Source organism: Cryptomeria japonica, chromosome 4 (genome assembly GCF_030272615.1).
Source record: "Cryptomeria japonica chromosome 4, Sugi_1.0, whole genome shotgun sequence".
Lineage (NCBI taxonomy): Eukaryota > Viridiplantae > Streptophyta > Pinopsida > Cupressales > Cupressaceae > Cryptomeria > Cryptomeria japonica.
In genome coordinates, this window is record NC_081408.1 from 339,191,919 (window position 1) to 339,217,161 (window position 25,243).

General features: G+C 40.1%; 1 protein-coding gene across 1 annotated transcript; it reads right to left on the reverse strand.

Annotated features, from left to right (window-relative positions):
* Positions 1–249: 249 nt before the first annotated feature.
* On the reverse strand, positions 250–2,557 carry LOC131063603 (pentatricopeptide repeat-containing protein At2g13600). The gene has a single exon (XM_057997478.2). The coding sequence runs from the start codon at positions 2,170–2,172 to the stop codon at positions 364–366; it is 1,809 nt and encodes a 602-aa protein (XP_057853461.2). The 5' UTR covers positions 2,173–2,557; the 3' UTR covers positions 250–363.
* Positions 2,558–25,243: the final 22,686 nt, after the last annotated feature.

Genomic DNA, 25,243 nt, shown 5'->3' on the forward strand with positions numbered 1-25,243 from the left:
TAACTAGCCTCTTATAGAAAACATTATCATTATTCCTTTAGCAACAGTTTTCTTGAAAGCAAAGCCCATTTCCTTGAATTGACTAAAACTATATTGATGGATTATTATGATTTCTTGCTTAGTTATGGTGGTAGGAATTTGGTTGTAGTATAGCACTCACCATACATTATTAGCTAGTGAGGAATTACTTAGTATTGTGCCCACAGCACCAAATGCAATACCAAACAATGTATATGCGTTTTAGATCAATAATTTTGTAATTAACTTTGCTCCAAGTTTCTCTTTTTGAACAAATAATGAGTAACAAACATATCCTGCCACCCCATTAGTTTAGACAGTTTTTACAGCAGAGATATTCTGACGTTATAGATGGGAGCTCTCTTCTGCCTCAAATGCATATGCCCTGTTCTTCACCTCAATCCAGCTACATCCTGCTTCCTTTCTCACTCCTCTTTCCTTCATTGTTCTCCTAACTTTTGCTGCATCATCCCACCTGCCAGCTGTGGCATATATTTGTGATAAGAGGACATAGGGTGTAGCACTGTCCTGTTCCAGTTCAAAAAGGGCTTCTGCTGCGCGTTCTCCTAGCTCTATGTTGCCATAACTTCGGCAAGCTCCAAGTAGTCCCCCCCACACAATGGCATTTGGTTCAAAAGGCATGCTGTCAACTATGTCTGTAGCCTCATTCAAGTGGCCTGCACGAGCAAGGAGATCAATAAAGCATGCATAGTGGTCTAACCTAGGCATAATATGGTAATCTTGACTCATGGAACTAAAATAGTGGCGGCCTTCATCCACTAGGCCAGCATACTTGCATGCAGAGAGAACACTAACAAATGTGCTGTCATTTGGCTTTGCAGCCTCCAACACCATTCTCTCAAAGAGTTGTAGGGCCTCCTTGCCATTGCCATTTAAGGCATATCCTCCTATCATGGCATTCCAAGAAATGACATTTCTTTCAGGCATTTCCTGAAAAACTCGGTTTGCTTCTTCTATGCTTGCACATTTTACATACATATCAATAAGGGAACTACCCACAGAAACATTTGCATCAAACCCACTTCTCAAAATTAGGCCATGGACCTGCTTGCCCCCATCCAAAGCTGCTAAGGTTGCCCAACAATTGAGAACGCCAGTGAAAGAGACATCATCTGGCTTGGCACCTGCCATCTGCATTTGCACAAAGAGCTTTAAACCCTCTTCGAAATACCCATTGTGGGCATACCCGGTAATCATGGCATTCCACAACACCACATCCCGTTCACTCATTATATCAAACAGCTGGCGTGCATCGGACAGACCACCACATTTGGAATACAAATTTACAATACCACTTAACACAAACAAGTTGGAAACATATCCATTCTTAATCACGAGTGCATAGACTTGAATTCCCTGTTGGAAACATATCTTACAGGCACAGCCACTGAGGATGGTGGCATAGGTGAGCTGATTAGGCTTCTCTCCTGCCAATTGCATTTGCCTGAATAGCTTAAGGGCTTCCAAACCGTTCCCATCTTGGCCATATCCTGCAATCATTGCAGTCCATGTCACATTATCTCGTTCAGACATTTCATCGAACACAAGCCTTGCATCATCAATGCTTCCACATTTAGCATACATATCAACAAGGGCACTCCCAACAAAGCTATTCAATCCAAGCCCATTCATAACAATGTGGGCATGAAGCTGTTTTCCCACTTCCACAGCTGCAAGTCTAGTACAAACACTAACAACAGTAGCAAAGGTAAACCGGGTGGGTTTAATTCCCGCTTGCTGCATCTGTCCATATTGCTCCAGAGCTCCAGAACAATACCCATTTCGTGCATACCCAGCAATTATTGCATTCCATGAGACGTCGTTTGGTTCAGGCATTTTGTCAAACAGTTGGCGTGCGTCATCCATAAACCCACAGTTTGCATACCCTGTGATGATACTAGTCCATGAGAATACATCCCTGAGATGCATGTTTTGAAAAACTCGGGTAGCGTCTGCCAAAGCTGAACATTTGGCATACATATAAAGCAGACGATTACAAAGGAATATGTATGAATCAAATCCTGATTTAGCAATATGTCCATGAATAGCCTTCCCCTGAGCCAAAGCTTTGGTGTCGATGCACTCCTGCAATAGGCGAGCGTAAGTAGCAATATTGAATGCGGGAGCGCGCATTCTGAACACCTTTTCTTTCGCACCATCAAACTATCCACGGACATTTTCCACCTATCCAATGCAGGCTTCCTTTCACTGCAAATTCAAATGCTTGCTAGTGCCAATGAAAAGCGAAAGCATATCTCGTTACCTGGTGAGGGGTGCATGAATACAGGTTAACTTAGCAATCCTTTTTTTTTTCAATCATTTCATATAATTGATTTTCTCTCTGTTAAGACATCTATCATAGGTGAATATGATTCATGTAGATATAGATAGAAGGAAAAGACCGAAAGATGAACCTCGGCTTAAGGGTATAAATGGTGTGGAAATGCATAAGCATATGCCAACCAGACAGAGAATAAGCAAGCACCAAGACACTAATATTCAAAATATCATTGCTCATTATTTTGTATGATCTAGTTATGGTGTAATTTTATTAATAAGTTAGATGGTTTTTATAATGTTTTATTTATTTATACTAGTATATCTATATTTAGAAAATATAGGTAAATTATGTAGAGATATATCTTATAATAGAAAGGAATCTGATGACTGCAACAATATTAGTAGTATACAAGAGTTTCAAAATATGGATAATAATAGAGTTGCTTAAGTATGACACTCTTCCACTATCATTTGAATGTAACGGTTTCATATAGTTGGAGACAAGTGGCGAGGGTTCTATTTTATTTGGAGTAATTATGCCGTTATGCCGAGAGGCATCTACAATGACATCAAAATGTCTGTAAACAAAAATTCAATTTTGAAACAATTTGACATGCAAATGATGGGTAAATGCATGAAATATGCCATCTTTTAGTTTTTGTGGAGGTATTATTTTATTACTCCAAATTAAATAGAACCCTCGCCACTTGTCTCCAACTATATGAAACTGTTACATTCAAATGATAGTGGGAGAGTGCCATAATATTTAAAAGGGAACAATCAATAAAATCAAGGAGCGTACTAATATTGTTGCAATCGTCAGATTCCCTTCTATTATTAGATATCTCTCAGCATAATTTACCTATATTTTTAAAATATGGATATACTAGTAAAATAACACTTCCACAAAAATCAAAAGATTGACATATTTCATGCATTTACCTGTCATTTGCATGCCAGATTGTTTCAAAATTGAATTTTTGTTTATGGACATTTTGATGTCATTGTAGATGCCTCTCGTCATAATAATTATATTGGAATTTTTTTTTTGTTTTTTTGGATTGAGTTGCATATACATTAAGTGTTATTTGGTCAAAATTTAACACATTCGTGGAAATTCTCGAGCTATTAATATTAACAAATTAGTGAAGCTTAAGGAGCAATACCATATCAACAAAATAATTTAGTCAATACACATCTTATGTGGAAGAAATTCTATTGATCTAAGTAGGAGAACTTTTGGATAGAAACTAAAATCAATGCATTTAAGTGTAGAAAACACACAAACACGAGATTTAAACATGGGAAACTCTTAAAGGGAAAAACCCTTCAATAGAAAGTGCCACTTGTCTTTTTATTTAAAATTAAGAAAGCTTACAATATAAAAGGAGAATCCTCTTGTGCTCTCAAAGACATTTGCAACTTACTTCCTACAGGAATTTTAGTAGTATATACATATCTACAAGTAACATCCTACTTTTAATCCATCCCAAGTGTAATATATATCTAGGCATACAACGGTAGATCTAAAAACTTGCTTACCAAGTTTCCTAATCAATACAACCAACTAGGTTTATTCATAGCTAACACCCAAGATTTACAGTAAATCTTGAAATGACACTTAATAAATTTTGTGCTTATGGTGTCATGCCTTTATGTAGTTCACTTACATGCATTAAGTGCTTTTTTCAAATATTACATACAACAATCTTTAGGAAAACATTGAGTAATGCAAAGTGTGGTATCACATCTAAAGGTGAACCAAAACTTTTAAAAATAAAATTCGTGCAAGGTGCATAAAACCTTTCCGAACATTCTCTAACTTGTTGCATGCATTTCATGAAGGTCAAATATAGACAAAATGAACTAGTTGCTAAAGGGAGAGATCCCCATAGTAGTTATACACAATAAGAACTTCTCTCTACTTCTTGGTTTCAATAGCGAGTCTACAAAATTATCCAAAGTGTTCACCTTCTTAATCAATGCTCTCTTTTCCTCCACCCCGTCGTGAGCTAAATTGTGTTGCACATTAATTTATTTTGTTTGCACATGAAAAGTTAGGTTCTGGCCAAAATGATAGCACTTTGACTATTACAGTGGATCCTCATTGACATTTGTCTCAAGAAAACATCTGAATATAATATTTAAAGCCATACTACCTCTTTACAAGTGTGATTAACTACCATGTAATCAAGTTCTATATTCAAAAGAGAATTCACAACTATCTCTTGCTTGAATCCAACTTATCACACCACCAAATAGGATAACTACATAACCATCGATAGATCTTTTGTTATTTGCATAGCTTTCCCAATCTACATCAACAAACCCCTGGGTATGTGCAGGATCATGGTGTGCCAAAATAGGCCCTTAAGTGGCAATGAAATTTCAGAAAATCAGAGTTATGCAACTTGACATGAAAATTTGAATAAGTTGTGAACAATATTTTTAAAATATGTAAGAAGAGAATCTATAGAAAATTGAATTTATTTTCTAAGCTACTAGTTGTTTTTTGAAAAAAAAAAATCCTATTTGATGAAAATTTTAAATTTCAATGCAGTGGTACTAAAATTTCAGGAAAAAGATAAGAAGTAGACATATGTCTGACCACCCTAATCACAATCAAAACATAATATTTTTTTATAATATTTATAATATAAGTATTAGACTCATGTCCACATGTGACACATTTTTTTACACTAATACATTTGGCCTAAAATTCCGATGGAGGTTTCCGACGGAGAAGGTATATTGTGTTCAAATTTGATTTTTTTTGAAAAAATGCCCACTTTTGTTGGAATTCCGATGATAATGCAACATTTGGTTTCGATGGAGAAGGAATTGGCAATGACATTTGTGTTTTTTTAGAAAAAGTGCCCGCGTTCATTGAAATTCTGACGACTGCAGGCATTACTTAAAAAAAGAAGAAAAGACCAAGTCATTTCATAGATCCCGCCTCTTCGTCCAGTCGACTTCTACCATTACAAAATCCTGCCTCTTCATCCCGCCTCTGCCATTACAAAATCCCGCCTCTGCAGGGAACCTGTGGGTTTAATTGTCAGCTATCCTAGCTATCTACTACTAGTGCTCCAGCCGCGGAATGAAGTGGTTCCTCCCATGCCGATTCCGGTGAAAGAATCCAGATTGATTACGTGCTCAAGAAGTCACAAGTGGGGGTCTAGTAAGTCGAGAAGTTATTGTTGGGCCATCCCCCGATGAACACGAAGGAGGGAGACTGACATATGTTCCCTGCAGATTTAATCGTTGCAGGTTGTAGGAATGGTCAGCTATTGTAGCGCCGCTTTCCTTTCCTTTCACATTTGAGCCAAATGATGTGTTTGTCAGGACAGCCATTTCAATTATCATTGCTTCACTCTAAATTGGGCATTACAAGATCTGGTTGAAGAAAAAAGGTAGGGTATAATCAGCAAATTCATTGTTATACATATTCAAATATTTAGATTCAAAGTTTATTATAGATTTATCAGATTAATTGCCAATAGCAGAGATGGTGAGAGGTTTCTGTAATATGATATGATCGATTCAAAAGAAGAATTTCTTACAAGACCTAAACCGTTGAACAATCCTACAATCATGTATTAATTAAACACTGCATTTTAAATAATGAACAATATAGTAAGCCTGAAACATATTAACACTACTTTCCTTATTTAAAATATATCCTAATTAAGGAGAGGGATGACCTAAACCTGCATGTTCGAGTGCCATTATGTAAAATATATCCTAATTATGGATGCTAGTATATATGGTTGTGACAGAAAATCCCTGTTGCGGAACCGTGAGAGCATTGTGTAGTGATCGAGTGCTACTTTTTGTCGGTGTTTTGGAAGGGAGCATAAGTGTACCATTAGGAAGGTGGTATAAAATGGAAGCTGAGAGGTATAAGGTGTAGACACCTAAAATTGTCATGTCTAATTAAATAAATATTTTATTTATTTAATTATCTAAGCCTAATTCTTCTATTAATTAAATAAATCTTTATTTATTTAATTAATTCATTTATCCTCTTCTAGCCTTATTTCTCATTTAAATAAATACATTTATTTATTTAAATTATCCTTTTCCTAAATTAAATAAATATCTTATTTATTTAATTGATCCCACTTCTACTATTAATTAAATAAATGTTTATTTATTTAATTAATTCATTATCTTTTTCTACACATGACACATGTCATTCATCTCTTAATTCCTACACTACCTACCTCTTTCATTATTTTGGTATTTCTTCTACCTACCCTCTAATCCTAGCCGACCTCTCTTTTTACACCTCTCAATCTTAACCCTCCATTTCTTATTGTGTCTTCTATTTAAGGAGATGCTTCCTTCATTGTCAAACCCTAATGACTAATGACTGATTTTGGAGTACTTGGCTACACTACGATCCTACTTGCAACCACATTCCGTTCTTTGTTGAGCTCTTGTGCATATAAAAATCTGAGAGCAAATATATCAAGCAAGATCAATGGAGATAGGAAGAATGGAGATCAAAACCCTATTGGACATGTGATGGTATAATCTTTGTGATTTTGAGTTATTTGCATTGTCTTAGGTAATCTTCATATGTTATGGTGGATCTTTGTTCATTGTTAGGCTAGGGTTTAGTGGTTGGATTCATTTAGCCTTTCAATATTGTTATTATTGTTATCCATTTTCACCATACACATTTTGGCACGCCCGGTGGGACTCTTGCCCCTTTGCATTTAACATTTTTGTTGCAGATTTTGCATTTTTGAAGTTGCAGATCGGACAATTTTCGACGACATTTTAGGTTTTTCCGCGTCTGCGAGCGTTCGGATCGCGTTTTTGTGTTTCAGAAGCGTCTGCAATATCGTGAATCGCGTCTGTGTTTTTGTCAGAGTTTATTTTGCAGGTTTTTGGAGCCGCGTCTGTGAATTAAAAACGCGTCTGTGTCGAATCTTCCCCCGTCTGTGTTCGGAAAAAACGTCTGCGTTCTGTGAGCGCGTCTGTGCATCACAGAACCGCGTCTGTGTCATACAGATGCGTTTGTGTCTGGTATAACTGCGTCTGTGCTTTCTGTTTTGCAATTTTCAAATTTTTCTTTGATTCGGGTTTTCGGATTTTATACTTAGGGTTTCAGATCTGGTTTATTTTCGGCTAACCCTTGCAGATCTAGCTAACTAAGTTTGTGCAGCTTGCTTTGGAGGCAAAAACGTTTTTGTTGAAGGCCCCTTTTTCACAAAGCCTTTTGGGTTTTCTAAAATTTACCTAACTTGTGTTCTTGCAGGAAGGGGTTATCATTTGAAACAACCCAAACTACTAACAATTTTGTTGTAGGGCCTTTGCTAGGGTTTTGTAATTTTGTTGTGTGCCTTGTTTTCATAGATTAGCAAACACTTCCATTGGTGCACTAAAATTGAATCATTGTCTTTTGTGTCTTGAGCAATAGGCTCTTTTTGTTTAATCTTTAGAGGGCCTGTCTTCCCGTGTGGTCATTAGGGCTACTAGTGAGAAGAGGACGACCCAAGTGGTAGCGAGGAAAACCCACCTCATCCGAACCACTATAATCAAATGTATTCATGGTGAAAACTATGAATAACGTGTGCTGATTAGTTCATACCGACACTATGTCTCCCCATAAACCCGTTTGATCAAATTTATTTGATCATTTGTAGGGCGTAACCCCTACCGGCTGGGAGCCTTCTGTATTTACAGAGCTGAAAGTGCCGCATGTATGGCCACACGAGCGGATGCCCTTACTAGCACCTTTTTGTTTTAGAAGCCCAAATCCTTCTAGTTGTTGGGGCAGGAGGTCGGACCTCTGGTAGCGGCCCACACACATACGGTTCTTAGTAGAGATACAAAGTTCGCCATGGGGAGTTTTCATGGGGACTGATGCTTGGCTGACCCGAGAAGTGAGTGCCAAGGGTGGAGCCAGTGAGGTCAAGCATCTAAGTATCCGCTCTGAATAGCGTAGCCTCGGGGGTAAAACCCTATGTGGGATCAACAACTATTGTCTTGGCCAGCCCTAAGATTTGTGCTTGTCTTATCCTAAGCACTCAAACATTCAAGACTAAACAACAAAACATTGTGTCTTTTGTGTCTTCAAGTGTATGCAAAACTTTTTACATCAAACAACACACTTTTGGAGTCTAGACAGTTTGCAAACATTGAGTCATCAACATTGTGTCCTCTTGTCACGAAAAACAGTCAAACAGTCGGATTTGGTCACAACAAAACAACTTCACAGATTGAAAAAATTGCACGAAGTTTACAGAAACGCGTCTGTGTCTGTTTTAACTGCGTCTGCGTAATCTAAGCGCGTCTGTGAAGGGCAGAATAGCGTCTGTGTCCAACAGAGAAGCGTCTGTGTCTGGAAATCGCGTCTATGAAGCATACAGAGGCGTCTGTGTCAAGAATTGAAAACTTTAACAGTCCAGCAAACAAAGAAAATCAGTTTCGGAATACTTGAGCTTCCTAGGTGGTCTCTTCAGGTTTCATCTAGCATTCAACCTGTCCTTGGGTCTCATATAGTCCATCATTGCTTTACATCTCATTTTACATTCATACTTGTCTAAAAAACTTGAGTCAAAAAGGTCACTTGCTTGTCCTCACTATACTCTTTCAACACACTACATACAACTACACTTTGCTAAGTGGTCCCTCATCAAGGTTTCTTACCTTTGGGTCTCATTTGGTCTTACTTAGAGTCAAGGTCAGCTTACCTCATCAAGAGAAATGATCCTCTCTTTGGAAGTCACACCTACTCTACTACTTACATACTTGGTCTTACACTTTGGACATTACAAGTACACCTCAAGATTCATTTACATTCCATACAACTCTTGGTCTTCCATACTCTTTTCACTTTTCATCTAGTCTCTCACATCTTGGTCAAACACCTAGTTCATGGTTGAAACCCGCCTTCAAAAATCTAGGAGAATAGCTAAAGAAGCTCAAGAGTCCGCAAACATGAGTTCTTATGAGTATGACAATGATTTATTCTACAATCCTGAGCACACTACATTACCAGACATGAATGTTTATAGAAACAATCCAAATGTGGAAAGCGCAAATACTATAAACAACAATGCTACACACAGTGACAATGTTGACAACTCTTCAATACTATCAGCAGACATAGAAGAATCCATAATGAATCCTCATTTCAATAGATTGGTTGAAGAGATAATGAAGAGGGATAGACAATACTTCTTACACATGATGGCACAAAGTGGAGCTAAAATACCTCATGATTTTGACATGTCTCAAATAATGGAACATAGACCTTCACAACAAACTCAACCCAACATGGAGCAAAGGAGACCAAATAGTGGAGGAAATAGAGGACCGAATAATATGATGCCTGAGTCACCATCAGTTTTGCTTCAAAAACCAGCAATCCCACATACACAAGCTCAAACGTATGATACTTACACTCAAAGACCATCATGGAGGCCTTATGTAGACAAATATGCACAATTACATGCTCAAGGTATGGATCAATCAAAAAAAGTGGATACTCAAAGGCATCCTCAAAATTTGGACATAAGGAAACCTCATGTCAAAATTGGGGGCAACACAATGGAAAATGAAATGCCTATTGAGTATGGTATATATGCACAAAACAGATATGGGGTCCCTCAACATGAAGTTATGCCAAGTGCTCCATATATGCCGCAACAATATAGACCTCCATATGGACATGTCTATGATCAGTATCATCCATACATGCAACAAGCTCCTCCTCAAATGGGTGTTTCAAACATGGGGTATGCTACAAGAAATCAATCTCCTCCCAAGAATAATTTGGAACAACAAATTAGAGATCTACAAAAGAAGATGGAGGACATGAGTACACCAAAACCAACATACACTATGAGAGATATATGTCCTTATCCCTTTGATAAGAGCATTCCAATGCCTCCATTTCCTGCACACTTTGTGACGCCAAAATTTGACAAATATAGAGGGAGAGGAGACCCCAAGGCACACATAAGACAATTCTTCACAGCCTGCATTGAGGTAGCGGTAGAAGAAACATACTTGATGAGGTTGTTTCCACAAAGCTTAGGCGATCAAGCTATGGAATGGTTTTCTCAATTACCTCCCGGTATTAAGTCATGGGGTGACTTGGCAGAGGCATTCATTCAGCATTTCTCCTACAACATAGAAACAGATGTCTCAGTTACTACCTTGTGCAATACTAAACAAAAGGAAGGAGAATCTTTTGCAACATTTTTACAAAGATGGAGAAACTTAGCTAGCAGATGCTCTTGCGAAATCCCGCAGAAACAAATGGTGGAAATGTTCACACAAAATGTTAACAAGGCTATTGGCTATGATCTCAGAAAAGTTTGTTTATCTACATTCAAGGATGTTATTGAAAAAGGCCTAGCAACAGAAAAGGTCTTAATTGAACAAGGAGTTATCAAGATATTTAAAGAAAACAAAGATGACTTTAAAGGAAAGGACAAACCAAAATTTTGGAACAAGAACAAGAATACAGTTAATGATGGCGTGGTTGATGCCAATACAGTGAGACCAAAGTTTATCTTTTCTGGATCAAGTTCTACAAACAATCAAGTGAACAATCAAACGACTTCTAAACCACGAAGGAAGTACACCCCATTGGGAGAACCACTTGAATCAGTATTCAAAAAGCTTGTGGTGAACAAAGTGATAAAAGTTCCAGATTTTCCTCCATATGAGCCAAAGGTCAAACCTAATTGGTGGAATGATGATGAGTTTTGTGAATTTCATAAGAGCAAGGGTCATAAGACAAGTAATTGCCATCGATTGAAGAACATTGTGCAAGATCTCATTGATAGAGGCGACATTGAGATTGAGGGACATTCATCTAATCAAGAGCATGAGATGTTTAAGGAACCATTCCCAAAACACGACAAAGGAAAAGGCAAAGTCACAGATGATCAAGCCAATTACACTAGAGCACCTTACAATTATGATTCTACTATCAATCACATCTCGATGGACAATCATATTTCTACTATTACTATCAAGAACAAAAATCCCGAGAATCCTTCTCAGAGACCCAAGATTGTCCTAAAGGGTGTGGGATCTTCCTCCGAGTCTACTTCTGAATGTCATGTTACAACTCGTCGAGGTAAGATTACGTTGCCAGGTGCCTCAACTAAGAATACCAATTCTTCATCAATCAAGCCTGAGTATGACCTTGTAGAATAGTTAGGGAAGACACCTGCGCTCATCTCCATTCTTGAGCTTCTACGCATATCCCCTTCTCATAAAGCTATCCTTGACAAAATCTTGAGAGACACTGCCATCCCTACTGATCTGAATGTGGACTAGTTCCAAGCCATGGTGGGATACCTATCCGTTCCACACTCCCTCACATTCACAGAAGCTGATGACGCCTCCATAAGTCAGCCACATAATGCACCATTACACATTGAAGCCTTCATACACAAACATCGAATAAAGCGAGTCCTGATAGATGGAGGAGCAGGTCTAAACATTTGTACTTTGAGCACCATTAGACAATTGGGATATTCTGACAAAGCTGTGAATTCTACAAACCAAATCACCATCAAGGCCTATGATGATGAAGAGCATTCATCCAAGGGCACAGTTACCTTACCGCTAAGAATTGGGCCAGTCACAAAGGATGTGGTTTGTCAAGTCCTAGATCTGGATCTCACATATAACATATTGCTAGGACGTCCTTGGATTCATGAAATGAGGACAGTCCCATCGACATACCATCAATGCATTAAGTTTCCTCATAATGGAATCGAGGTAACGGTCAACGGTGATCCAAATCCGTTCATATATTGCAATAACTTGAGATCACATACTGAGACTATAATTCCCAGTAATCATGAGGCTACTCCTTCTTCGACATACATTGATCCTGAGTCATTAAAACCCTCGACATCCAAACAAGGTGAACTTAGAAGCAAGTTTCAAGACAAAGGCATGGGAGAATACACTTTGAATCAGACAATGTTTTTACGACAAGTCATGAGTTCTCCAAAAGAATATGGGAGGCCACATCCTAACAAACAAATCTCCATCATGATACTCAAATGGGATCCTACTACCTTTCAAAGATGGGGTGAACTAGAAGAGGAAAATTTATACAAAATGCTCTACAAAGATGTTGAAGAGGACACACAAGATCAGATTATTATACCCTGTGAGAACTATGGCAAAGGCTTCAAAATTCTACAAAGATTCGGGTATGATGGAAAAAGCCCTCTCGGGTTACGCAAAGAAGGCGTCATGGAGCCCTTACAACCTGAGTTAACTACAAGAAGGGAATGCTCAAAGGGACTTGGTTTTCTGAATTCCAAGATACATAATAAAAGAACAAAAGAGGCATCACGAATCAAAGTTACCGAAATTCATGGAGAGGACTACTATTCCACAGATTCTAATGAGTGGGAATGGGGTTCAGACAAATCCTCCAGTGACTATGAGCTCACCGAGACATTCAGAGAACCAGATGAACCCACAAAAGAGGAGGAATTTTACAAAAAGTTCAGAGTTGGTCAAGAACCAACCCATAAGGATCCCACACAGTCTTCGTTTCAAGGTCCTAGGTTGAAATCACATAGGATGAGGACACCTGTCCCTGAAGGCGCTACTAGTGACGATAATTTGGATTCACTCGCGATCGAAACTGATGAGGAGAGTACCATCGATGACCTCGATGATTGTCTTGACATACCTGAATATAACCACATCTTCACTCTTCGCCCTGCAAACTCTGAAAAACACTAAAGAACTTCCCCTTGTTCACCCCCAACTCATTGACTGGGATCATGAAGGACCAGCACAATTTGATACATTTCAAAATGACGAAGCTATTATCGACTATCTTGGCATACGAGATGATCTTCCCCCTGGAGACCACAAAGCAGGATACACCATAGAACTCAACAACATGGCATATTTTGGTGAGGGTGTCGGGCCTTCTAGTCGCAAAAATGTGAAAATAAGAACAAATCAAGGGTCTTATGGCGAAAACCACACTGTGGCATTATCTGACTCCAAAAAAGTAAAAAGAAAGGACGTATCTGAGGGCGAAAACCTCTCTGAGGCACCCGAAGATGGAAGGCTCGACATTCTCCCAGCATCATATGAGGAAAAATCATCCATGTTGGTAGAGGAGACTATAAAGACAAACATTGGTATGGAAGAGGTTCCACACAACATATTCCTGGCTCAATCCTTGACAGAGTCTGAGAGGGCAAAATTCATAAGCTTCTTCAAGGAACGACAAATCAACTTTGCATGGTCATACGCTGATATGCCGGGATTAGACCCGGATCTAGTAATGCATCATTTGACAGTCAAACCGGGGGCAAAGCCAGTAAAACAGAAATTAAGGAAAATGCACCCGCAAGTGGCATTACTAGTCAAGGCAGAGCTGGAAAAATTATTGGATGTCGATTTCATATGCCCAATTGATTATCCCAAATGGATCTCCAATCTAGTACCTGTCAGTAAACTAGATTGCAGCATAAGGATATGTACAGATTTCAGAGACATCAACAAAGCTTGTCCGAAAGATGACTTCCCATTACCAAACATTGACTTGATCGTTGATCTCACAACAGGTCATGAAATGCTATCTTTAATGGACGGATTTTCTGGATATAATCAAATCAGGATTGCGCCTGAAGATCAACATAAAACATCATTCACTTATCCATGGGGAACCTTCTGTTGGAATGTCATGCCTTTTGGGCTGAAAAATGCAGGCGCTACTTATCAAAGAGCGATGACCACTATTTTTCATGATCTCATGCACATAACAGTGGAAGATTATGTTGATGATCTCTTGGGAAAATCAATAGACAGAGATACACACTTGGACATACTTTCAGTTGTCTTTGATCGGCTGGAAAAATACAAAGTAAGATTAAATCCAAAGAAATGTGTCTTTGGAGTAACCTCAGGGAAGCTCCTAGGATTCATTGTGTCTAAAAGAGGAATTGAGGCCGATCCAACAAAAGTCAAGGCTATCTTGGACATGCCGCCGCCGAGGAATATCAGTCAACTTTGATCTTTACAAGGGAGACTCCAATCCATACGAAGATTCATAGCACAACTTGCAGATAAGTGTAATCCTTTCCAGCACCTGCTACACAAAAACATCAAGTTCAAATGGGATGAGAACTGTCAACAGGCTTTTCAGGCGCTCAAAGACTATCTTTTGAACCCACCAGTTTTGATGCCACCAATTCTAGATCAACCTTTGTTACTCTACATATCAGCTACTCCAACGGCACTGGGAGCACTCTTAGCACAACAAATACCTGACGGCAAGGAAAAAGCAGTATACTATATCAGTCGCACACTGGTGGGATATGAGCTAAATTACACACCAATCGAGTGTGCCTGTCTCGCTGTGGTCTTTGCTTCACTAAAATTATGCCATTATATGCTCACTCACAAGACTAAGTTGATTGCCAGAATTGATCCACTAAAATATCTTCTCAACAAAGCTACACTTACTGGGCGGCTGGCCAAGTGGGTAATGATTCTGAGTGAATTTGACATCGAGTACGTAGACAGAAAAGCAATAAAAGGACAAGCAATTGCAGATCAATTGGCAGATGCTCCCATGATAGATGATGTTCCTCTACAGTCAGAATTTCCAGATGAAGCAATTTTAACAATATCACATGTGAAGCCATGGCAACTATACTTTGATGGCTCATACACATAGCATGGAGTAGGAGCGGGTATTCTCTTTATAACTCCTCAAGGTGATTCTATACCAAAGTCATACCGCTTATTATTTCCTTGCACCAACAATATAGCGGAATATGAGGCATTAACAACTGGATTAAGAATTGCAGTTCAATGGAAGATCCAAGAACTTCGTGTTTTTGGAGACTCCCAACTTGTTATCCGTCAAGCAACTGATGATTACCAAACAAAAGATGAAAAGCTAATGCCTTACAAACAACTGGTAGATGATTTGAAACAGCACTTCACAAAGATAGATTTTGAGCAGATACCAAGAGAACAAAATCGTGCTGCAGATGCCATGGCTACGATTGCTTCGCTCATTGATCTACCACAAAATGAGACCTGCTATGAGTTCCTGGTAGATAATCTGTTGATTCCTTCATACGAGATCACTCCTACTGAAATGATATGCGTTGTTGGTCCTGAATCTCAGTTATATGGTTCCATATTCACATACCTTCGCGACAATATCTTACCTCCCGATCTATCGAACAACCAACGCCGCACTTTCATTCGCCAATCCTCTCGATACGTAATTCTAGCTGATATCCTATACCGACGAGGTCTAGATGGCACCCTTCTTAGATGTTTAGAGAGTGACGAAGCTCAGATTGCGTTACGAGAAGTGCATGAAGGGATATGTGGTCCGCATACTAGTGGTCCTACCGTGGCCAAGAAACTCATCAGGACTGGATATTACTGGCCTACTATGGAAAAAGACTCATATCAGTTTGTCAAGAAGTGTAGGCAGTGTCAAATTCATGGAGAACTCATACATGCACCAGCACAAGAACTACAACCACTCACATCTCCTTGGCCCTTTTGTCAGTGGGGACTCGATCTCATAGGAAAGATTCACCCTCCTTCTTCCAATGGTCATAAATTTATTATCACAGCCACAGAGTATTTCACAAAGTGGATTAAAGCCGTGCCTCTGACACAAGTTACAGGGAAACAAATTGCTACCTTCATCCTGAACTACATCATTTGCCGATACGGGATTCCTACTTCCATTATTACTGATAACGGGCGTCCCTTCAAAAATCAGGATGTTCATGAACTTTGTGACCGCTTCCATATCTCTCATCGTTTCTCCACACCATATTACCCCCAAGGTAATGGCCAAGCTGAGGCGTCTAACAAAACAATTCTCAAAATCCTTAAAAAGACAGTCGAAGACGCTGGCCGTAACTGGCATATCCAACTCAATCCTGCACTTTGGGCCTACCGTACAAGTGTCCGCACACCTACAGGAGCTACACCTTACTCACTTGTCTATGGCGCTGAAGCCATCTTGCCTATTGAGGTCGAGTTACTTTCTTTACGGGTCTCTTTGAGAAACATAATCAACGATGAAGATTACAGGGTCTCTCGCTTATAAGAACTAGAACTGCTGGAGGAACGAAGACATACTGCTTTTAATCATCTCAAGGCTTACCAACAACAAATGAGTCGCAGCTACAATCACAAGGTCAAGCCTCGCACATTTGAGGTAGGTGACTTAGTCCTCAGAGAAAACTCCAAGAATCAGCAAGACAGAGATAAGAAGGGCAAGTTCGAATCAAACTGGCTTGGTCCTTACATCATCACAACGGTATATGGATCTGGAGCATATCAGCTCTCAACTACAGAAGGTGAACCCTTGGAGGATCCTATCAATAGCATGCACCTTCGTAGGTTCTACACATAATTTTCTGGAATATCCTAATTCAAAAATACAAAAAAAAATCAAAAATTTCAAAAATACAAAAAAAATTATAAAAACAAAAAAATCATTACTTGGTGAAAACCTGGCAAACAGGTGCCTTGTGACACAAAAAAAAACATTGAAAAATTGAAAAAAGTAAAGAGAAATAATTTCGTCCAACGGTGAAAACCACTTCGGTGGTGCCCTGGGAAAGTACCATGGTGAAAACTGGGTCACCAGCGCCATGCGTAGAGACTTTGCTCCTCCCTCCTTCAGGATTCACTTTCATCCTTTCACTTCGCACACACTCACAACCTATTCATCCATAATAAACTTACCCAGTCCCATCATGGCTTGTTATTGATCTACCCAAGATTGGTTAGCCATTCATAATAAACCTCCCTTTTCACATCCCTTTCCATCCATAACAAATCAGACTCTATCTGTGGCTAAGGCAAATCCTACATCTAGTGATGGGTGTGGAACTGAGAACATCACATGTTTCAAGGAGTAAAGTTTCTTCCAGCTTTCTTCAGTCTATCCGCACACAATCCGCAATAAAGCAGCATTTGCATCACAGATCCGCAATAAAGTTTCATCTTCTCCGCAATAAAGTATCGGTTTCATGGATTCAGTCAGTTTCAAATGAGACACAGTAGCAACAATGGGCTTCAACAAATCAAATATTTCAACAGACTCAGACAACATTATGGTTTAGTGCTATCTATCCTTTCTGTGAAAGTAAACATTGTGACCACAATCGAATAAGACTGATACAAGTGACAAGAGACACTAAACTTGAGGACTACAGTGGATGTTGGTGTCGAGTCTTGGTTTTCTTTTTGATTTTATCTTTTGGTGACATGTCTTTTAGCTTTTCCAGGATGTCTTTGACTAGAGATTCTATCTCCAGGATGTCTTTGACTAGAAAGGCGAGGATGGGGTATCGTCACCTATTTGCATTTGCTCTCTGTGGATTGTCTCTTAGTAATGCTATGACTTGTCCAAGGATATGAGGACACTGTGAGTCTAGTATGAACTGGGGCATTCCTTGTTTGTGACTGTCTTACCTCCATGCAAACGGGTACAATGACTTTTTGGGTCAAACAAATGCCTCGATTGTCATAACCTATTTTGCCATAATAAAGCTCAATGATGATAACGCACAAGAAGCTCTTTCACTTTCATATCTTCTGTCTTCCATCCCCCTTTCTTAATTGACTTCCATCGTCCTTCTCGAGTCCGCGTAGCCCACTATCACATGACTGAGTATAATGACACACCAAAAACATTTGCATTTCATATAGTTACACCTGCATCACCACATATAAGCATTTCAGATATCACAATTGCATCACATCCTGCACACAACACATGTTAGCACATCTTACATTTTCATCAGGTAAATAATCATTTGCATTATCATATTCATCTGCATTACATACATTCACATTTGCATCATGCATCACATCTAAAACATAAAAGAACAAAAATATTGCATTGCATCTATCACATAAAACATACATCATCGAAGCATACATCACAAAAGGTACACATGCATATAGCTGTCGCAAAAATGGTGAATCATCTCATATATAATCAAATGTGTCATGATACAATGATGTCAAAAGAATCATATGGCTACAAAATCACCCGCAGGTGTCTACAATACAAAAATGGTACATATACTGATACAAAGGGGAGCCCTCTATGGCTATGATGAACTCCCTCCCTCGGAGCCGCCTGGCCTCGACGGATGCTGAGCTATAGATGGACCCGCTCCAGGATCCCCCTGCCTATCTGGTGGTGGTGGAGGACCCATGAACCCACCACTAGATGCCTGCCTCCTCTGACTCCCTCCCGTAGCCGTCGCTGTCCGCGATGGTCTATGGAAGCTCCTCGCCCGCTGATCCTCTGGCACTGCACCATAGTACAGGTCTCTCCAGTAGCCAATCTCCTCTCCGGCTCACAAGACATATGCGTAGCCTGCCCCTGCATCCTCTACTGCTTGCCTCCCTGCCCTCAGAGCTGTCTCAGCCTCAGTATATCGCTGAATGGCCTGATCCCTCTCTTGCTCTGTATCCCAGAGCCTGATCCTGAGGCGATCCCTCTCCCGCTCCAACTCTTGGATCTCGTCTGCCTGGCCCTAGCAGATCTCTCTCAGCTCTAACAGCTCATCCTCCTCAGGATCTCCACCCTCAGCCTCTGCCTGTGGCTCTCCCTCTGCGGGTGCCTGTACCTGTGCCTCCCCCTGTACCTGCCTCGGTGCCTGAACCAGTGCCTGTCTCTCTACATGCCGGGGAACCTGCACCTGTCTCTGTACCTGTGCCTATACTGGCACCTGTCTCTGCACCTGTCCCTGCCTCTGTCCCTGTGCTGCTAGTACCTGCAGGGGCAATCCACCTCGACCCCTCACTACCTAGGCTGGTCCCTCCTGTCCTCCCTCCCTCCAAGGTGCCACTCTCCTATCTCCCACTACTCCCCTCCGCCTCCGTCGGCCCCTACCTCCATCTCCTCCACCATCATCATCATCATCATCCCCTCCAACCTCTCCCTCCAGCAGCTCTCCTGGATCTATCAATCGTGGAAACGGATGCTCTGCCCAATACGCGGAGTACTCTGCATCCATGCCTGCATCCTCAACCTCCGGCCACATATCCCAGGGTAGGGGTATCATCTCTGTCAGCTGTGTGACGGCCTGATCATACGATAATAATGGCCCGAACTGTGCCTGATCCCTGACTGTACGGGCATACATGCCCGAGCCTCGCGACATCCTTTGGATCCGGCCGAACTGTCTACCTACCCTGTCAACTAGCTGTCTCTCCAAAATGTAGGGCATCCACCCAATCAGATATCTGCTCTTGAATGTATATGGCAGCTCCAAGGCGTCATCCTCCCACTCCTCGCACCCCAGGTACGACCTCCAGATGACTGTGTCAATATCATCTATAACACGCCTCCAGTGCTCCAGCCGGCCAATCCGAGGCTGTGACGTAATCATATCATAGAGGTGTACAAAGCTCCGTCCATGCCCTCTACCTCTGAAGTGAATCGGCCGTGTGATAGGAAGGTGCTCATATGCCCACACCTGTAGGAGTGTCACTCCACAGCCCAGTCCCACTGATCCGTGATAAACGAACTGATGCAACTCATAGTATAAATGTGCCAAGACACATGGCCCCCATGCATATCTGGTGTGCTCAGTCACCAGTATCTCCAGTGCTCCTCCCCAACCCACTGCCAACCCCCGTGTAGCTCTGTCAGGACACAAGAACCCACTGATGGCTCCTCCGATCACAGCTGGCAAAGCTAAACCTGTCGCGGTCATGGTATCCCATGCCACGTGCCCTGCTCTCATCTCCAACCTGGGATCTTGAAATACCCGTCTCAATGCCTCCCTGTCTCCATCTCGATCGTATGGGATCAGCTCTCCATCGATCGGTATGTGCAAAATCCTATAGACATCCTCGAGGGTCACTGTCATCTCCCCCATCGGTAAGTGAAACGTGCAAGTCTCGGAGTGCCATCTCTCCGCCAGCGCAGTCAGCAAACCCATGTTTGCCCGAAACTTAGGCACATACAGTACATGTCTGAGGCCCATCTCCTCAATCGCAGCTCAGTCCTCAAATGACAACTCTGGTCGCAGTCTCTGTATAGACGGGAATCTCTCCCGTGACTCCAACATAGGCAGATACTCCTGCAGTCAAACAATCAATCATGTCAGTTATCGTGGCATTCACTGTTTATCACACAATGCTACTTGCTATCTAAATGCATATGGTTATCTATCCTAGTGACACTCACTGTTCATCACAAAGTGTTTCTATCTATCCTAGTAGTGCTCCCTGTTCATCACAAAGTACTACGTGTGTGACATTCCCTATTCATCACAAAGTGTTACTCACATTCGCACTCCCTGTTCATCACAAAGTGCTGCCTATCCTGGTACTCCCTGTTTATCACAAAGTGCCTTGATCTATCCTAGTCTTCCTAGAGGACCTGCTTGAGTGTATCCTCTCAGCAGCTTATCCAATCGACAGCGTATGTTCATCACAGAACTGCCGATTTGACCTAGAAGACTAAAACCATGCATTTTGACACATAAACGCGCTTTAAACTCATAAACGCGCTTCTAGACTGCACAAACGCGCTTCTGCGACATAGACGCACTTTCTGAACACAAACGTGCTTACATTATGCACAAACGCGCCTATGGAACCTAAACGTGACTTCATGACACAAACGCCTCTACAATACCTAAACGCGCCCGCAATTAACGCAAACGCGGTCCCAGACGCATACGCGCCTGGAACCGACACAGACGCGCCTATTGGACACAGACGCGCCTGGCACCGACACAGACGCGATTGTGCGTTTTTGCATTTTTTTGGTACCCTATTCCTAGCGCATTTATTGCTACCTACTGACAATTAATGACAAAAATTGAAATGCATGAAAGTATGAGGAGGTTTCATGGTACTTACCGGCTCTCCTGCCTCTGCTGGCCTCTGAAATTGGCGAACGCGGTCGAATCTGTGAACCAAGGCCATCGCTGCTGACTGCTCCTACGCTTTTCTCGCTCTGCACTGTGATCTCGTGAGGGTGTAGATGACAATGAGGATGTCTTTTGCCCGTGGTCTATCTTATAGCCTATCCTAGCCCTCGCCTTCATTTCCCGAGTTAGTCTTCTTTATCCCGTGACTTTGTCACTTTATTCGGTCAGTCCATTCTAGCCTCTCTTTCTTATTGAGAGATTGTCTGGGATCTTTCCAGACATTTTCATCCAATCTCTCGAGGGGGCATATCATTCCCATTCTGGGGCAACTCTGTATCAGTTCATCTTATCTTCTTTGAAACAACGCGATAAGCCGCATTGTCTCAAAGAGGGGCAAAATGTAGACACCTAAAATTGTCATGTCTAATTAAATAAATATTTTATTTATTTAATTATCTAAACCTAATTCTTCTATTAATTAAATAAATCTTTATTTATTTAATTAATTCATTTATCCTCTTCTAGCCTTATTTCTCATTTAAATAAATACATTTATTTATTTAAATTATCCTTTTCCTAAATTAAATAAATATCTTATTTATTTAATTGATCCCACTTCTACTATTAATTAAATAAATCTTTATTTATTTAATTAATTCATTATCTTTTTCTACACATGACACATGTCATTCATCTCTTAATTCCTACACTACCCACCTCTTTCATTATTTTGGTATTTCTTCTACCTACCCTCTAATCCTAGCCGACCTCTCTTTTTACACCTCTCAATCTTAACCCTCCATTTCTTATTGTGTCTTCTATTTAAGGAGATGCTTCCTTCATTGTCAAACCCTAATGACTAATGACTGATTTTGGAGTACTTGGCTACACTACGATCCTACTTGCAACCACATTCCATTCTTTGTTGAGCTCTTGTGCATATAAAAATCTGAGAGCAAATATATCAAGCAAGATCAATGGAGATAGGAAGAATGGAGATCAAAACCCTATTGGACATGTGATGGTATAATCTTTGTGATTTTGAGTTATTTGCATTGTCTTAGGTAATCTTCATATGTTATGGTGGATCTTTGTTCATTGTTAGGCTAGGGTTTAGTGGTTGGATTCATTTAGCCTTTCAATATTGTTATTATTGTTATCCATTTTCACCATACACATAAGGTTATGAGGTGTGGGTTAGGATAAGATAGGGAGGTAAGTGATGAAGGATGTAATGGTGAAAAGTAAGTTAGGATATGTTAGGGGTTTGGAAGGTAGGAAAGTGAATGGGGGGAGATAAAAGGATGTGAAGGATGGAATGGGGTTAGGTAGATGAAGTAAAAGTAAGTGTGTATGAGGTTAAGGTTTAGAATAGGATGTAGGAAAGTGGAGGAGGTTAAGATAGGGGATATGAAAGGTAGATGGAAGGTAATAATGATAGGAAGTGAGGTAAAGGTTATGAGGTGTGGGTTAGAAAATAGGGTGTAGGAAATGGAAGGAAGGGTCATATCACTTTGAGAGTTTTCACCAAGATGAGTAGCCCGAGTATGGACCTCAAATCTTACAAGCCATGAGGATCCACTTGTAGTAGAGGAGCATATACTTGCATCTTGGGAGCTTATTAGGAGTTCACCTTGAATTTGGGAAATACACATAGAGGAGATAGAATATTGATCAATACACATTACCTAGCCTCATCATGCATAAATACAAGAGGTAGAGACTATAGCAAGCACATATCATGAGCCAAACGATCATATTTGAGAGTTGCTTCATCTCCAATCCTCTACATTTTTAAGATCCACAAATGGGGTTGAGGATAAGTCTTGGTTACTTAGATTGGACTTATGCTTTGGGTTGCATCTATATATGAGCAACCTAAAGGCATAATTTTCAATGCAATTTTTGAGAGGACTTGCTTCCACCTTGTGGTATTGGGAGGATAAAATGCACCAACTCACATTGGAAACCCTCTCCAGATACCATTTTGGAGTGCTTCAAAGTGTGTTCTATTTCAAAATATTTTTGATGGAGATGCATAGATGAGTTTCACAATTTACATAAAAAGGTTTCATAGTGGCTCAACATGAGAGTTAGTTTTTGGAGTTCTTGTAGTTTGTAGATTACATTCAAGACAAGTTACTTGTCAATTATTTCATTAGGGGTGGAAAGCCCAAAATTTTAGTTTTCCTACACATGGCCAATCCAAATGACTTTAGGGTTGCTATGGCAAAGTATCTTATGGAAAAGGAGGTACATGGGAGGACACAAGAGGCATGAGAGAAGTTTGTAACCTTGATGAATGGACTAAAGTGTCCATAGGCCTCCCCATCCTTCAAAGGATAATTTAGACTTACTATATGATTTACAAAGAAAAACCCAATAGTATCAATATTAGGGACAAAGGTCTAGAGCATAGTAGGGGCCATAGGGTAGTCACATGTGACCATCATCGACACAAAGATATTTTAGGTATGAGAGACTATAGGGCTATCAGGCTAGGCCTTCTATGACTCAACAACCTTTTAGGGGAGAATCTAGTGTTTTTAGTAGTTAGGATCTTCTAATTATGGTGGGGCCTAGCCAACATAGGGTTATATGAGAGGCACATGTTATGTATATGTTAGTATCAGACAGAGAGTTCCCACAAGGTTTTAGAGTAGGTGGATACCATCCTAGGATGTCAAAGTAGATATTTGATATGTGGGTCTTTACCCTCCCAACCACTCAACATATACCACCATGTGTCTTTACCCTCCCAAACACCCAAAGGTCAAAGGAAGATTCACTACTGCAACACTCACTTTTTATGACAGTCTCAAGCACTTAGGACATTCACTCCTTTCGTGGCCATTCTTCTTCACACAACACTCTCTAACATTAATTATGATGATAGTGTACCTCCTTAAACCTTCCACCAACACCTAACTCAATACCAAACTCTTTCCCAATCTCGCTAATGGACTAATTAACTCAACTCATTGTGAAATTGTGATAGTCAATGCAAGGTTTAGGACAATAGTAATTAGGATCTTCTAATTATGGTGGGGCCTAGCCAACATAGGGTTATATGAGACAGGGGTAAGTTCAACAGTGATGTGTATTAGATTGTTATTAAAGTTTCCTGTTAGTGTTACTTTGTATCAACATTAACCACTTATTGTCATGGGAATCAACTAATAGACAACCTAGATATTTATCATCAACCTCCTTTTTTTTCACCAAAGGGATAAAAATTTATTAAACACAATGAGAATTACAAAGAAAGAATTTAGATACATAACCTAATCTAATCTCCATTTGCATAACCTAAGAAGGTAGATACAACTAAATAATCTTGAAAGAATTGCATATGAAGGGCACTATTAGAAAAGAACTTATGTACCATGCTAGTCTATGTAGCTACTACTAATTATTGCATAGAAATAGATACATGTGTTAGAATGTGTTGAAATAGTAGCTAGCTCGAATAAGACAAACCCTATAAATGTAACTTGTAATTTGAATATACCTTGAAGTGTGCAATATGGAAGGTTTGTATTCTTAATCTCCTACCCATTTCTTAATTTAAAGATGATATCTTTATTAAATATCTCCTCTATTAAATATCTTTATTAACTTGATTTCTCCTTCAATTCTTGATGAATGCTTGATTGCCTGTTCACTTGGAATTGAATTGATTTTATAATTAAGAGATCACTTGAATTGTAGGTAAACCCCTTCAAATGATAGGGTAGGCTTCCTTTATACCTAATATATGTCTTGAAAGCATTTTATCCTGATGACTTTAAATTAAAGTACTTTCTCTTCTATCTGGTATTGGTGGAGCAGAGGTTGCATTGCATCGACCTAGAATACATATTTCCACAGATACAACACAAGTTAAATGTATCCCAGGTCAATGCAAAGCAACCTTTGCTCCAAAGATCACCAGAAAATAGAGAAAGAACTTTAATTTAATGCCATCATGATAAAAGGCTTTCAAGACAGATAATTACTGACACACAAGGTCA